Below are 15,233 nucleotides of genomic sequence, written 5' to 3' on the forward strand. Positions count from 1 at the left end.
TAATAAGACGTCCATTTCAAATATTTCTGTTTACTTTAACTTATTTATAGTTTCCTGCAAACATGTGGATCTTGGGTTAAAAAGTAACACGCTTTAAATCGGTTTAAATAGGATTTTAGCCTACACTTTTTATGTGTGTACCATTATGTGTGTGTGTGTGTGTGTGTGTGTTAAGTAAGAATATGGTAAACATGTAATCCACCTTTACTTTTGGTTCCATACAATACAGGCTAATAATGTGCATAATTTTAACCATGGTTTTAAGAAGACAACTATTGAATTACGCCTAAGTTTATATAACAAAAAATATGTTTGGTATATCATTTAAAAATATATTTTATGATATTGAAACTATTTAAGGATCACATTGCAGTCACAAGATTTTGTCATTTTTAAATCTTTATGCCTTGCAACTACCCTTCTAACCTCTAGGGTTTACCATTTGTCAGCAAGAACGATTTAACCCATATCATTTTCAATTATTTATTTATTTTTTTTAAATTATTTGAACATTTAAGTAGACATTTTCCTCATATTTCTATAAAATCATTTCAGCATTTGATATAATGAAGATACCAAAATGGGACGTCTCACCATTGACTTGTATATAATATGACATATGATATATATATATAGCTTGTAATACCACAGGTTAATAAGTTTGAGACTCACAGGATTAAAATTGGGTTTGGATAAGTCTTTATTTATTATACAAAGTAAACATTCATCAGCATTAAAGAGGCCTTTGACTGGCTGTTCTCAGCCCACTGGCTTTTTATTTATTTATTCTTTGCCACTGAGAGCCACAAACGAACCCAAATAGATGAGCAAATGAATATATTCAGCTCTGTCAGTTAATATATTTCTCCAATGCCACTTTGCGAGATGTAAATCTGGGACACAGTTGCATTCATTGTTCAGTGAGCTTTCTTTTACAATCCAACCCACCGACAGCAATGAATGTTGATTGTGACCTTTGTTGTAGTTTTCAAAGTCAAACTTTTTAGGCGTCGTCTGAGGCGTCGTGGTTGTGTCTCCAGGAGTCCATCCTAAAAAGATTTGCCTTTGCCAGCGGTGGGCAGAAGCGAGGCTCGGTAGGGCTCGGCCGCAGGGTACAATCAACGGTCGATGGTTTTTTTCCATTTAGCTCAAACTCACCGACAGCGTTGAATGTTCACTGAGGCAAACGGTGGCCTGATGGTGAGTCGACTTGACAGTGTGCGCAGAGGTCGCCGAGTAGACAAGGCAAGCAGCGGGCGGGTGAATCCCACCTCTCTATGCTGGAAGGACATATCACAGGTCATCTACTCCAAAAATACACAGAACGGGCTGAATTCTGCTCTCAAACCGAGATGATTGCTTGGAAATCTTTAACAGCCTTTGAACTCGATGTTAAAAACAAAACTGACCAAAGTTCAGTCAATCGGTAGTTATCAATGCATGCTATTTAAAATATGGAATAAATTTCAATTAAAACAATAAGTCTTTGTTGATGTATAATAATGATTTTTTTGGATGATGTAAACAAGACAGTAAGGGTGGGGCAAAACTGTTAACCAATAATAAAGCCTAACACTGTAAGCCCCGCCTCACATTCAGATTTGTACGTTTAAATGAACACAGGAATTTTCAAAACAAATAATTAACAGTTTTACATGTACAAATTAAAAATGCAATTAACAGACTATTGATTTGATTCAATATCTACAAGTCTTAGACAGCACACAACAGGCCTTAATCCAGGTGTAAGCAAGCATGAAACAAGACACAGAAAAAGCAAAAGAAAGGGAAAGAAGAAAAGACAACAGAAGTTAGATGGAAGATTTATATCATATTCATATAAAATGCATGAATTGTGAATGAATATATACTTCAGGATTTATTACAGGGGTTTTGATGCTGGAGTATGTCGTTTGAGCATTGATATTGCAATGTGTGTATCTGCAGTAGTCACACCACAGGATTAGATTATTTATTTAATGAAAAAAAGTAATAAATTTAAATAAGGATTAAAAGATATATATATATATATATATATATATATATATATATATATATATATATATATATATATATATATATATATATATATATATATATATATATATATATATATATATATTTTTTTTTTTTAATTGATTTATTTATTTATTTATATATATATATATATATATATATATATATATATACAACAATGACCATGAAATTTTCCATTTGAGTGTTCAATTTCTGTAATTTTCTGTTTTGTTCATTATTTTTGCTTGTAATTAATTATAATTTATGCAGATGCACTCCATACAAAAAGACTTGATGTTCCCAATCCATCTAATTGAATGAAATATTTCCAAATAAAGCTATTCAATTCATCTGGTGAAACTGTATTTATATCGCAATATATATTGCAACATGACATGCTTATTTCTAGCGTTGTGACTATAGTTCAGAATAACAAAAGGAATTTAGTTAACATTAACATTATAGTCAAATCTATATTTTATAAAAGTATAAAATAGGGCTGTGTGATTAATCAAAATCGAATCGCAATCGCAGTTTGAAACTTTGCAATTAGTTAATCACAAGAGGCTGCAATAATATATATATATATATATATATATCAGATTGCAGCTAAATTCCTTTATATATTATTTAATTTCCACTGCACACAGCAAATGCGTTACTGCCGTCTGTGTGTGTCTTACTAGCCAATTGAGTGAGCATACTTTCATTCTGCCCAATCAAAATTGCGCAACCAAACTATGCAAAACACCCACAACAAAAAACAAACAAACTGGAAAGGGTGGACAAATGGGATAATGGCGTCTGCTGCTTCAGAAGCATTAATAGACAAATTAATATTAAAGAGAAACAGCATGTTGGTAATATGGGAATATTTTGGTTTCAAACTCACAGACATCGAATAAAAACAGGCAATTTTTAAGAGCTGTAACAGAATTGTTGCTATAGCTTACAGATTATTGAGATGAAGCTCGACTACAAAATTAAATCCCAAATCAAATCGCAACATCTGTCAAAAAATTCACTACTAAAAATTTCCCCAAATCACACAGCCCTAGTATAAAATCAGGCAAATATATTTAAAAAAAATACACTTTAAAGTTGTACTTAGTATTGTTTTTGGTTTATATTGTGTTGTATTGACTTGTTGATAAATAAAAAAAATACTAATTATAAATCACATTACAGAAAAGCAAATATCTACAGTTCACTATGATTAACACAATGAAAACAACTATTATATCAAACAACTATTTAAATAAAACACTTTAAAGATGATTTAAGTTAGCATGAACCAGAGGTTGCTGCAGAAATTAATTTCAGTATGATATCAATAATATTTTGGGTTTCATGGTGGCAGTGGGTAGAGATGTCGCCTGAAAGCAAGAAGGTCGCTGGTTCGAACCCTGGCTGGGTCAGTTGGCAAGTCCAAAGACATGCGGTATAGGTGATCTAGGTAAGCTTAATTGTCTGTAGTGTATGTGTGCATGTCCTAGTCCTCCAGGTTGGGGGTTATGGATTAATTGGACTAACGACCCATCTCATAAAAATGAGATGCTACGAAATACCAACATAGTGTGCCTAAATATCAACTTTGATATAAACAGCCCTGGGAGTGTCAATAATATTTCAGTATTGATTTCAGTATGATTAATTAGTTCCAATTGACACATAACATAGAGTAGGGGGCAGGGCTTTTTTTTGCACTCCTCATTTAATCTTTCCCTAGCAGCAAACTAACGGTTTGAAGGGTGTGACTAAGAATATCTCACTGAAGTCATCAGACTGACATCATCAGAGAAGGACTACCATTCCAGAGTGGAAGCAAATGGTCAGATTTTGATTTAAGATTAGCAGAATATTTTCCAGTGGAAATAGCTTATTAATAGTTCATGACTAACAATGTGCGCTAGTAAATTAAACAGTGTACATTTTGATTTCATGCAGACTTTAAAGGCTTTTCTCTCAAATTTTCTTCATCCATTCATCACAACTTTTTTTGTTCGGCTACATATATCAATGAAAATGTTTAGAAATGTTTAAAAATCACATTTTTTTTGTTTATTACTATGTATTACTATTTGTTTTTAGTGACTTAGTGCACCTTTAAGGCCAAAAACAAATCCCCCATATCACCCATCTTAACATCAATGCTTACCTTTACCAGTTTGCCAACCGGAAGGGATTTGCTCTCCATTGCATCTCCTCAACCATCCATGGATGCTGCAACGAAAAAAAGAAAGCGAATAAGCGTGGTGAAAACGAATCTGTGCGTAAAATAGATAATGGATGTGGATGGAGCCGCGAACCGCACCCCTCCCCCCACGCAAATGATACACAGCCACACTTTGACTTGACTTGCGCTCTCTTTTCTTCAACACCCGCCCTTTGATCATCGTGATTACAGTAATTGGGTCTGTAAGATCTTCACACAAGAGGCCTCTATCAGGACGGAGGAGGAGGACATCGCACGCACACATATGCCACCGCTACTAATTGCACGCTTTGGTGATACTGAAAAAAACATGGCTCCCTCGATTATCAGGCAAACAAAAATATCTGCTCTGATGTCCACCAGCCATGCAGGCTTTTGGAAGCTTTCTGAGGCCCAAAATGAATGGGCTAGATGAATCTGTAGGCCTGTCATAACGTTTTCAAACAAAAGTTATTAACAATCATTCCATCATGGATATGTGAAGTCATGGATGTGAATCCTGCATCTCTTGCACTATGTTTTGGCTCATATTCATACAGAAGTTACCTGACAGTTGCTGGAAAATGCATGTGAGCCACTAGGCCTAAATAAATCTTAAGAAAAAAGAAAAAAAGAAAAATCTTCCATCAATTAAATTCAATTAATCTTTATTTCTATAGCGCTTAAACAATGTAGATTGTGTCAAAGCAGCTTAACACAGAAGTTCTAGTAAAATGAAATTGTGTCAGTCCAGTTTTCCGAGTTAAAGTATGTTTTTTTACAGTGTGGTTTAATTTTCACTGCTGAAAGTCCAAATACTGAAGAGCAAATCCATTGATTTCCACAAGTCCCATGCCAAGCAAGCCAGTGGCGAGGAACAAAACTTCACCGATTGACCAAAGTGGAGATAAAAAAAAACCTTGAGTGAAACCAGGCTCCGCTGGGGTACCATTTCTCCTCTGGTTAATGCATCATATATATCTAAAGTCTTGAAAGCAACAGACATGTCATTTACCATGTCATTTGTTTGTACATTTCACACATTTCTGTGATCAGAACATGTTTCCAGAGAGATTTGAAATCTGGTGGCTTGCATAAACACCATTTTGCAATGTCACAGAATGTGCGCAACAGCAAAATTAATAAATAAATGCTTTATACATTATGGGGTCAAGCAAAAGTAAACTCTAACTTCTGAAAGCTAATAACTAGGACAATGTGTTGCTAGTTACATGAAATTGTGTTTAGAAAAAAGTTAAAATCATGCAAAAAGCATATGGTAAATATTAAGAATCTAATATATTGAGTATGTTTTTTCTAGAATGTCTAGCTGTACTGTTAGAAAATAGTCATTGCTTAAAATAGTTATGTATTATAAATCTAACTGATTATTTCTTGATCAAACTGAAGTCATATATGAAAACAAAATCTGAAAAAATGTAGTATATATGATCACAGTGCGATTTATACATTGACGATCAGGGGTCAACTTTTTCGGTATTAGTTTGGTAATACATGCTTCAGTGAGTCAAATTTATGAATGTATTTACATTACATCTCATTTAATAATAAAATATATAGAATTTTTGTGTTTTGAGGGTTTTAGAGGTTACTATACAAACTATACAAATTATGTGTCCAATTTTTCTTTTTTTTTGGCTACATGCAGAAATAAACACCTAATTTATAAGGGGGGGGGTCCAAATGTATATTTTTTTAATACAATTTAAATTATTAATATTTAAAATATAAATCAGAGATCATCGCCTCACAGCAAGAGCGTCAATGGTTTGTGCTTCGGCTGGGTCAGTTGGCATTTCTGTGTGGAGTTTGCATGTTCTCCCTGTGTTTGCGCGGGTTTCCTCTGGGTGCTCTGGTTTCCACCACAGTCCAAAGACATGTGGTATAGGTGAATTGGGTAAGCTAAATTGTCCATAGTGTATGTGTTTGAATGCAAGTGTGTATGGGTGTTTCCCAGAGATCGGTTGCAGCTGGAAGGGCTAAAACATACACTGGATAAGTTAGCGGTTCATTCCACTGTGGTGACCCCAGATTATTAAAGGCCGAAAAGAAAATGAATAAATGAATGAATCAAAGATCAGAGAATCCCCCCCCCCCCCCCCCTTACATCTTGTTTTGATGTCCTTTAAGGGGGATCGATCATTAATAAGAGGGGTCAATCCCCTTGTTATTCACACCATGTATATGATGTATAAAAACAAATACATGAAGAAAAACACAAAACATTACTGTTACTGGATCCAAAATGTTTTTTTTTAATATTAGCAACTTAGCATTTAAAGGCTAACAGCCAGTATAGCAGTTTAATGTGATACAGTTTAAAAGCTAAAGTCTTAAATAGCAACCATTTTTATCACGCACCAACAAATAATATCAATAATTTATTATCTTAAAAATAGAAAACTATATAAATTTTAAAAAGAAGTAGTCTTACAGAAAAAAACAAGAATCAAACTGGATCCAGCATGTTTTCTTAAAGATTAGTGGCCAGGCTATTTCTATGCTAATAGTAGAATATGGCAGCTGTTCTGTAGGAATCACATTAAACCTTGTGCATCCTTGTGGAAAATGTTGCTGTGTTAACGCATACCTGAAAAAAACGGTAGTAAAACCAATTATTGTGGTAGTTAGCATAGATTTACTGCACATTCTGTAGTAAAATCATGGTTATTTTACTAAGTAATCTTTCTGAAATAAATCAGTAAATAAATAAATAATGCATCAAAATTAAAATTGATAATTGGAACAGACCAACTGCTTATCGCTAGTTAAAAAAAAATCATAATAATAATAAAAAAAAACAATCATCAAGATCAAATGCTCTTGAAGATTAGCAGCCATGCTAACAATCAAGTGCAAGATTCAGACTTTTGTTTAACAATTAATCTTACCACAATGTATTCTACTAACACAATGTATTCTACAAGCAATGTACTAGCATCACCTATTAGCATTTCAGGCTTTCTCTATAGCACTATGACCCCAAAGATAACATTAGCAGCTAAGCTAACAAAGCAGAAGACGCACTAAGTTCGTGTTTTGAGTTATTCCTGTTTAAATTTCCCTCAAATGAGATTTGGGAGGGTTTTGGAGAGCAGGAAGCTAATGACAGTATGAGTAACAGCGGGCTCATTAGTCTCCAACCTCCTCCGCTTTAGACACCGTCATTTTTCTGGATTATTTATTGCAGCGCGCTGAAGGAGAACATCCATTTGCAGAGGGTTTCCTCTGAGGCCTGCACCGCATGACTCCACAGCCCCTACCGCTGCGATCCTAACATCTCAGATGAGAGATATTATACACTCTTGGGCTTTTTTTTTTGGCTATTTTTATTCATACAGTAGGCACTGTGAAGAAAAGGGAAAATGTGTATGTGTGTGTGTGTGTGTGTGTGTGTGTGTGTGTGTGTGTGGAACCACTAGGCCTAAAAAAAGCCTGGGTTTAAATGAAAAAATAGATACTTTTGAACCACACTGTATATTCAAAATACATGCTACGCTGTATTTTACGGTCATTTTGGTTGCACAAAATCTGATAATGGCGCTAGCTGAGCCTAATAATTAGCTTTGACTTCATTATAGCAAATTGCTTAGCATGCTTCCAAAGTAAAACGTTATCAGTGCTATAGTAAAATAACAATCAGTTTTATTTTTACTGTGGTTTTACTACAGAATAACGCTTTATGGTTTTAAAAAATACTGTAGTAACAAAATTAGATAATTTTAATACATTTGAACACATTTTTCAAAAAAACTGTAGTAAATTAGTAACGCTGTAGATGATTTAGTAAGTTTTAAGTTAGTATGTTTTTGCTACAAAAATCAAAGTTAAACCGTTTTAACTGTAATAGGATTACACACATTTTTATAGTTATGGGTATTATACAATTTACCATAATTTATGTAGTAAAACCATCTCTGATTACATATTCACTATAGTTTTACCATAAAAACCACAGTCCCACAGTATGTTACAATCGTAAAACTATGGTTATTCAGTAGTTATACAGGGTGTATGCAGGAATCCTAAAGGTAATTTCAACACCTTTTTAAGACTTTTTTAAGGGCCTCAGAATATTTTAAGACCTCATCGCTACTTCAAGTTCTAATCAGTATCAAACCTTTAACCTAATAAAAAGTTGTTAATATTAGGTGGTTGTTTTCAGTGACAGGCTTCAGGCGTCTTTCTCCAACTAGTAGGTACGCAAACTTACATATTCCTATGTTGCCATGATTTTCGCACTATGGTTTTGCTACATGTGGAGAGTGTCACCTATTTGCCGTTTGTCGCAAATTACGAGACATCACCCGGATGGAGGAGCTTGGCCGGACGAGCTTGGCCATGGACTGAATCAATCGTGTGGATCATGCAAGCCGTTGTTAATATTAGGATTAAAATAATTATATTTTTGCTTTCTTAAAAGTCAAACACTTTGGACAACGCTTGAACAAAATGTAAAACCTCGTAAAAACGCAATTAAGACTTTTTAATACATTTTAGGGGCCTTAATTTTTTCATAATTGATTTTTAAGACCTCGTGGACACGCTGTTATAATGGTTTTAATGCAATCACCATACTAAAACCATGGATAATTCTGTATTTTTTTATATTACTTTGGGTTTTCCACAAAAACACATTTTCAAATGGCTATTTTTTTAGTTACCATGGTTTTCCCACAAAAACATAAAGCTTGGTTACTTACAATAGCAAAGTAATATGTGTATTTTGTTCTTGGGTTTTTACTAAAACAAATTATAGTTAGAGCATGGTTAATATAAAAATAAATTTTATTTTACTATGGTTTAGCTTAAACATTCTATCATGGGTAATTTGAAAGTTTTTGAAGGTAAACTTTGTTAAAATAGAAACTAATTATTTTTGTCATTATTTTTACCATAGTTTTACTGCAAATAATGTGGTCTATCCATGGTTATTTTTGTTGTTACTAGTTTTAAAAAAATAAAAAAGTCAAATTTATGGCTATTTTTATAATTACTACAGTTTTCCAAAAAAAAAAAAAAAAACATTGTTATAGCATGGTTACTATAATAAAACCATGATGATTTCATTCCAGCTACTGTTAATATCGTTACGGCCATCATTTCTCCATTTCACTTTTCTAAACTACCATCCCAAATCCTCAAAGCCTCAATCCCCTGTAGTGTCTTCCTCCTCCACTTCTTTTCCCAATCTCCACTACCACACTACCACCCTCCTCACTATTAACCCGTTAGCCCGTGGGCATAAAATAATCAGCCACGCAATACAAACCGGCGTCCCTTTCGCTCTAAAATTACAATGTTTTACAACCCCCTCTGACTTCATAACATAAAGGCGAGCCAACCTGGCCTCTAATTGGACATTATAATTGCAGATGTGAATTAATGGGCCAAACATTGATAGTGTAAGCACATAAAACCTCCACTTGCTAAATGGAAAACAGATCCAGGGGAAGGGAGGCTCTTTCCTATGGCAACCCCTGGCATGTTTTAATCCTGCCACTTCAGCAAGGCTCTTGTTATAGAGAAAAGCAGGATATTTTTCTATTGTGTGGACGGAGCGCTGGCCATCGAGTGTACGGGACACACAGACACACACACACGCGCATTACGACACGGTTAGCACATCATTATCCTGACGCTCTAAACACAAAACTGAATGTGATAGCTGGCTGGGAATGCCGTGTCAGACACATAACTCCCCCCAAATATGTTGAGACAATGTTTGAGCATCTCACAAGCATGCTTCTTCATTTCTCTGACATAATTACAATAAACAGCTTTCGCCCTCCCTCAAGGAGAGTAATTACCTCGCGACACGCTGAAAGCTCTTCTCATTGAGAGATGCCACAGACTCCACGCCGTCTCCTTCATGTCTGGGCCTGAGAGAGACAGAGAGAACAAACAGAAAATTAACTAAATGTCGAACTTGTGCTTTTATCTGTTAGTCAAGTCGTGAATGATGTTTTAATACAGTGAGGAGATTTGAAGGGACAATTCATCCATAAATGAACATTTGTTGTGCAATTTCTCACCACCAGGCCCTCGTTTGTCTAGTATTTTTGCTGAATCTGTTGATTCAAGTCAATGACTAGCACTTTGAGAGTAAAAACATAACATTGAGGCAACACAAAATTAACGAAAGAGGCTCATTAAGATACATTGAGGTCTTATGAAATGAAAACAATTGGTCTGTGCAAGAACCTGAACATTATTTATCACAACTTTAATCCTCAGCCTCGAAAACACGTGTTAGCTTCATGTTATTCAATGAAACATTGAACACTGCCAATGTTTTAACTTGCGTTGTTTTATCTTTTTTTGTCTTTTTACTCTTAAAATCTGTATTTGGTGGTAGATTTTCAGTCACATTTATTGTTTGGACCAATGTTGTTTTTCATTTTGCCAAAAAAAGCAATTTAGAGAAAATGTTATCATACCTTTATAGAATAAAACAATTATTAACATTTTAGTTCACCCTATAGGAGCAATATCACACCACCCAGCAAGCATTTGTTTGTTTCCTAAAGGTGTCTAATAGATGTCTAACAAGGCTAAATTTGGGCTGTTGGTGAAAATCTATTAGGCATCTATGAATACCTCAAAACCAGTTATCAAATAAACAGAATTACTACACATATAAAGTGTCTAATCTGTCTATTTGACGTGTCTAATAGATGTCTAATAGACGTCTAAACATAGTCAGATTGGCTAAAACAAGGCTAAATTTTGGTTGTCAGTTAAAATTTAATAGACGTCTATGAATAGGCCAAAACTAGACTAGTCATTAAATAAACAGAAATCAATGACAACACATATAAAGTCTGTCTAATCTGTTTATTTGATGACTAGTCTAGTTTTGGGCTCTTCTTAGACGTCTGTTAAATTTTAACTGACAGCCAAAATTTAGTCTTGCTTTAGCCAAGCTGTCTACGTTTAGATGTCTATCAGATGTCTATTAAATACAAAATAGTTTGCTGGGTAGTTTAGCCTTTGTTTTAAGTGAGGAACTACGTTCTTCTGCTCCAGATTCACATCAAAAGTCGACCGCAGTTATTGCTTCCCAAAAATATCACATTAGATCTAGTTTATTAATTATTTTGGTGCACAATGTAGAGTAATGTTTTGGTGATGACAAAAAAGATGGGATTATTGGGAGGCCATGGTGGGTAAGGGCCGATGAGGCAATTTGGCCAGGACACAAGAGTTACACCCCTTCTCTTTACAAGAAGTGCCATGGGATTTTTAATGACACCAAAAGTCAGGACTCTCATCCAAAAGACGGTGCTCACTGACAGTTTAGTGTCCCCTTCACTATACCGGGGCATCAGGACTCACACAGAGCGTGAGACCCCTGCTGGCTTCAATAACACCACTTCCAACTGCAACCTAGTTTTCCCATGTGGTCTCCCATCCAGGTACTAACCAGGCTCAGCCTTCCTTAGCTTCAGTGAGTAACCAGTCTTGGGCTGCAGGGTGATACGGCTGTGGCTCCTGTATTTAGCCTGTTACCCCACACAAGCTTAAACCCCATACAAAACATAATATTTATGTCAAATGACGAACAAAAAACAGATGACTATGAGCAAATATTGCCATTAGATATACCCAAAGCCAATTATATTTCCTATTTATCCACTAAAAAGACATACAGTATATCAGACTCCATGGAGTGCACTGGAAGTCCCATCTGCGAAATCACCCAAACATCTGCTTGTTTGTGCATTTGTGATGGAGCAAGTCCAAAGACTGATTGCATATAAAATTCACTTTAATGTGTGTTATGACTAGAAAGTGGTCATAAACAAATATTTTCTCAATTCACATGAGTAGCGGCTTGGATCTGGAAACAGTATTCCATACGTCACCGATACGTCAAAACTTAACTTTCAAAACTTGAAAGTGGCTATTTTCAAATAGGCAGTATCCTTATAAATAAACTGTATTTGCAATCTAAAAAAACATTCTTACCTAAAAAGTACATTATGTGGTCCAAAAGCTGCAGCGTTTGTCAAACTAAAGTTTAGTGCAGTGTTTCTCAACCATGTTCCTGGAGGACCACCATGTCTCCTTAACCAAACACACCTGATTCAGATCATCAGCTCATTTTCAGAGACTGAAAGAACAGTAATGGGTGTGAAAGAAAAAGGAGACATCCAAGACTTGAAGTGCTGGTGGTACTCCAGGAACATGGTTGAGAAACACTGGTTTAGTCCTCTCTTAAAAGAGTGCTTGGCAATCGCTGTGGGTGGAGTGATACACATGGGTGCAGAGGCTGAAAATAGGCAGAATATCGCACAGCTATCAGCTGTTCTCAGAGCAAAGAACCAAAAATAACTGTTTTATAAATACACCAATAATCGCCTGAAATATAAGCAACATTAACAAAGATAATTTGAGAAAAGATTTTTGTATTTTTTATATCAATGTAAGTCAACTTCTCTTTTACAACTGCTCATAACATATGATGTGATTATGAGACAAAAACAGGGGCATTTATGCAGCCCTATGTATTAAGAACATGACCTGCATCGAGTTAGTCATAAATCGACTATTTTAAACACATAATTAATTAATTTCTTAATTACTAAACAAATTAATGTGTTAAATCAAAAGCACTAGTTGTACACAGTGGTTATTTTCTTGCACAGACCAGTCATTTTGCTTAATAAGACCTCAATATATGGTCAGGAGTCATGTCGTTTTTATAATTTTTTTGGTTTGCCTGTATATGTATTTTATTTATTTATTTATTTATTTATTTATTTTTACCTTTAAAGCTATTTTTAAGACTCACCAAAAACTATTGAACCCAAAAATATTATTTAAAATACAGCTGAAGAAAAAAGTAGTATATAGATGGCCTAAGAACTGTAAATAAAGAAGGAATTTTCAATTTGAGTGAACTACAACTCCCCTTATAAGTCTCCAATCTGTATTTTCCAGAGAAAAGTACAGTTTACAAAGTGGGTGCATTCTGGGTCATCTCTATTTTTCTCTCTTTTCTTACAAATAATTTAAGGGCGTGTAGGACGTGAAGGATTTCACTGAGTGTTGTGGAAGGAAGCTGAAAGATTTCTGGACTTCCTTTAGCAAACACTCACAGTGTGTACAAATTCTGCACTTGAGGGGTCAGTCTGAGGGTAGACTGTGATTCCCGTCTTCTGGCAGAGCCGCTTTACTAAATTCTGTCATTCTGAGTTATGCTCGAACAATCAGGCAATGGGGCGACAAAAGTAAACTTCATAAGAAGAGACATATTCTCTGAAAACTGGTCAAAGTATCACACACTTTTTGAATTCTCTGCAAAATATTGTTAGGATAGTAGTATTTAACAAAATGAATATAAAAATAAATGGTAATAAATAAAAAAATGACTAAAAGAACTTGAACAAATTAATGAATATGAAAAATAATAAGCTCAAGATGTGGAGAGGTAAATGAATGAATGGAAACAGAAGTGAAATGAAAATGAATTAATAGAAATATACAAATTAAAATAAAATAACATAAATAACACAAAGATACAAATGGTCTTAAAATAAAATACAAAACTACTGAATAAAAATATACAATTAAATGAATAAGGAATAAAAAAGAAGCTACATAATACAAAATACACAAAATAAAACAAACAAATGTGTATGAATGATAAAAAACAAATTAACAGAGAATGAATAAATACATATTTACAAATCAAAATGAATAAATAAATAAGTTAATTAATTGATTAATTAATTGATTGATTAACTATAAACCAATTAATCCACTGTAAAACCCAACAGTCAACTTTATCAAATGAAATGAGTGTAGTTAACTCAGAATTTACTGAAAGTTAATTCTACTCACTTGAAAAGAGTTTTGAACTCAGTGTTGAGTATAATGAGTAAATTAAATACTTCATTACTTCAACTTAAATGGAGTAAGTTCACAGTAAGCATATATAGATTAGTTTTTTTTTTTACTCAGATGGTTTGAGTTACCTTAACTTTTTGGGTTTTACAGTATAGAAATGTAAACATAAAATAAAAGATGAAAGATACAAATAAAACTAAAATATTATAAAATATTACAAATAAGAAAAAAGTTAAATAACTAATAGAAATAAAAGAAAAATAAGATGCAAATGGATCAATAAAAGCCTACAAATGAAACAAGTAAAAAACACAATCATTTGTGATAAAAACAAAAAAACAAAAATTACAAATAGATAAATTTAAAAAAATACATCAAAAGTTGCAAATCAATGAATTAGTAATTAAAATAACGAACTGAATAAATAATAAAAGAAAAACAGATTTATTTATATGGATACAGTTGAAGTCAGAATTAGCCCCCCTGAATTATTCGCCCCCCTGTTTATTTTTTCTCCAATTTCTGTTTAACAGAGGGAAGATTTTTTCGATCCATTTCTAAACATAATAGTTTTAATAAGTCATCTCTAATAACTGATTTATTTAATCTTTGCCATGATGACAGTAAATAATATTTGACTAGATATTTTTCAAGACACTTCTATACAGCTTAAAGTGACATTTAAAGGTTTAACTAGGTTAATTCGGTTAGGCAGATTAGAGTAATTAGGCAAGTTATTAAATAATGATGGTTTGTTCTGTAGACCATCAAAAAATATATAGCTTAAAAAGGGCTAACAACTTTGACCTTAAAAAGGTTATTCAAGAAATTAAATCTGCTTTTATTCAAGCCAAAATAAAACAAATAAGACTTTCTCCAGAAGAAAACATATTATCAGACATACTGTGAAAATTTCCTTGCTCTGTTAAACATCATTAGGGAAATATAAAAAAGTAAATAAATTCAAAGGGGGGGCTAATAATTCTGACTTAAACTGTATAAACAACTATAAACAATATAAAAATTTTGAACAAATCCTCTTGTTTTATTAAATGCCACTAGGTCGCAGTGGTACGTTATATCTCCTCTTATCAATGCGGTTCCAGTATCATTTGTATGTTCAACTGATTCAACCAAAATTTGCATA

At 33.7% G+C, this 15,233-nt stretch overlaps 1 protein-coding gene, 1 long non-coding RNA gene and 2 other non-coding genes across 5 annotated transcripts in view; 1 reads left to right on the forward strand and 3 right to left on the reverse strand.

The window, feature by feature from the left end:
- Positions 1–682: 682 nt before the first annotated feature.
- Positions 683–15,233, reverse strand: part of LOC137488931 (uncharacterized) — a 35,400-nt gene continuing 20,849 nt past the window's right edge. For both annotated transcript variants that reach the window (XR_011008228.2, XM_073936820.1), the window contains 3 exons: positions 10,042–10,113; positions 4,175–4,239; positions 683–1,733 (listed from right to left, as the gene is read on the reverse strand). Coding sequence is in view for 1 of the 2 variants with exons in the window: in XM_073936820.1 (XP_073792921.1) it covers positions 4,223–4,239; positions 10,042–10,113 (89 nt within the window). In the remaining variant the exon portion in view is untranslated. The remainder of the gene's footprint in view (positions 1,734–4,174; positions 4,240–10,041; positions 10,114–15,233) is intronic.
- mir181b-3 (microRNA mir-181b-3) lies at positions 894–978 on the reverse strand. Its single transcript, NR_161923.1, has one exon. It is a non-coding gene; the product is annotated as a microRNA mir-181b-3 (primary transcript).
- Positions 1,105–1,188, reverse strand: mir181a-1 (microRNA 181a-1). The gene has a single exon (NR_029937.1). It is a non-coding gene; the product is annotated as a microRNA 181a-1 (primary transcript).
- On the forward strand, positions 5,868–7,194 carry LOC141380105 (uncharacterized). The gene is made up of 2 exons (XR_012397552.1): positions 5,868–5,908; positions 6,362–7,194. It is a non-coding gene; the product is annotated as an uncharacterized lncRNA (long non-coding RNA).

The sequence above is a fragment of the Danio rerio genome, chromosome 22 (genome assembly GCF_049306965.1).
Source record: "Danio rerio strain Tuebingen ecotype United States chromosome 22, GRCz12tu, whole genome shotgun sequence".
Lineage (NCBI taxonomy): Eukaryota > Metazoa > Chordata > Actinopteri > Cypriniformes > Danionidae > Danio > Danio rerio.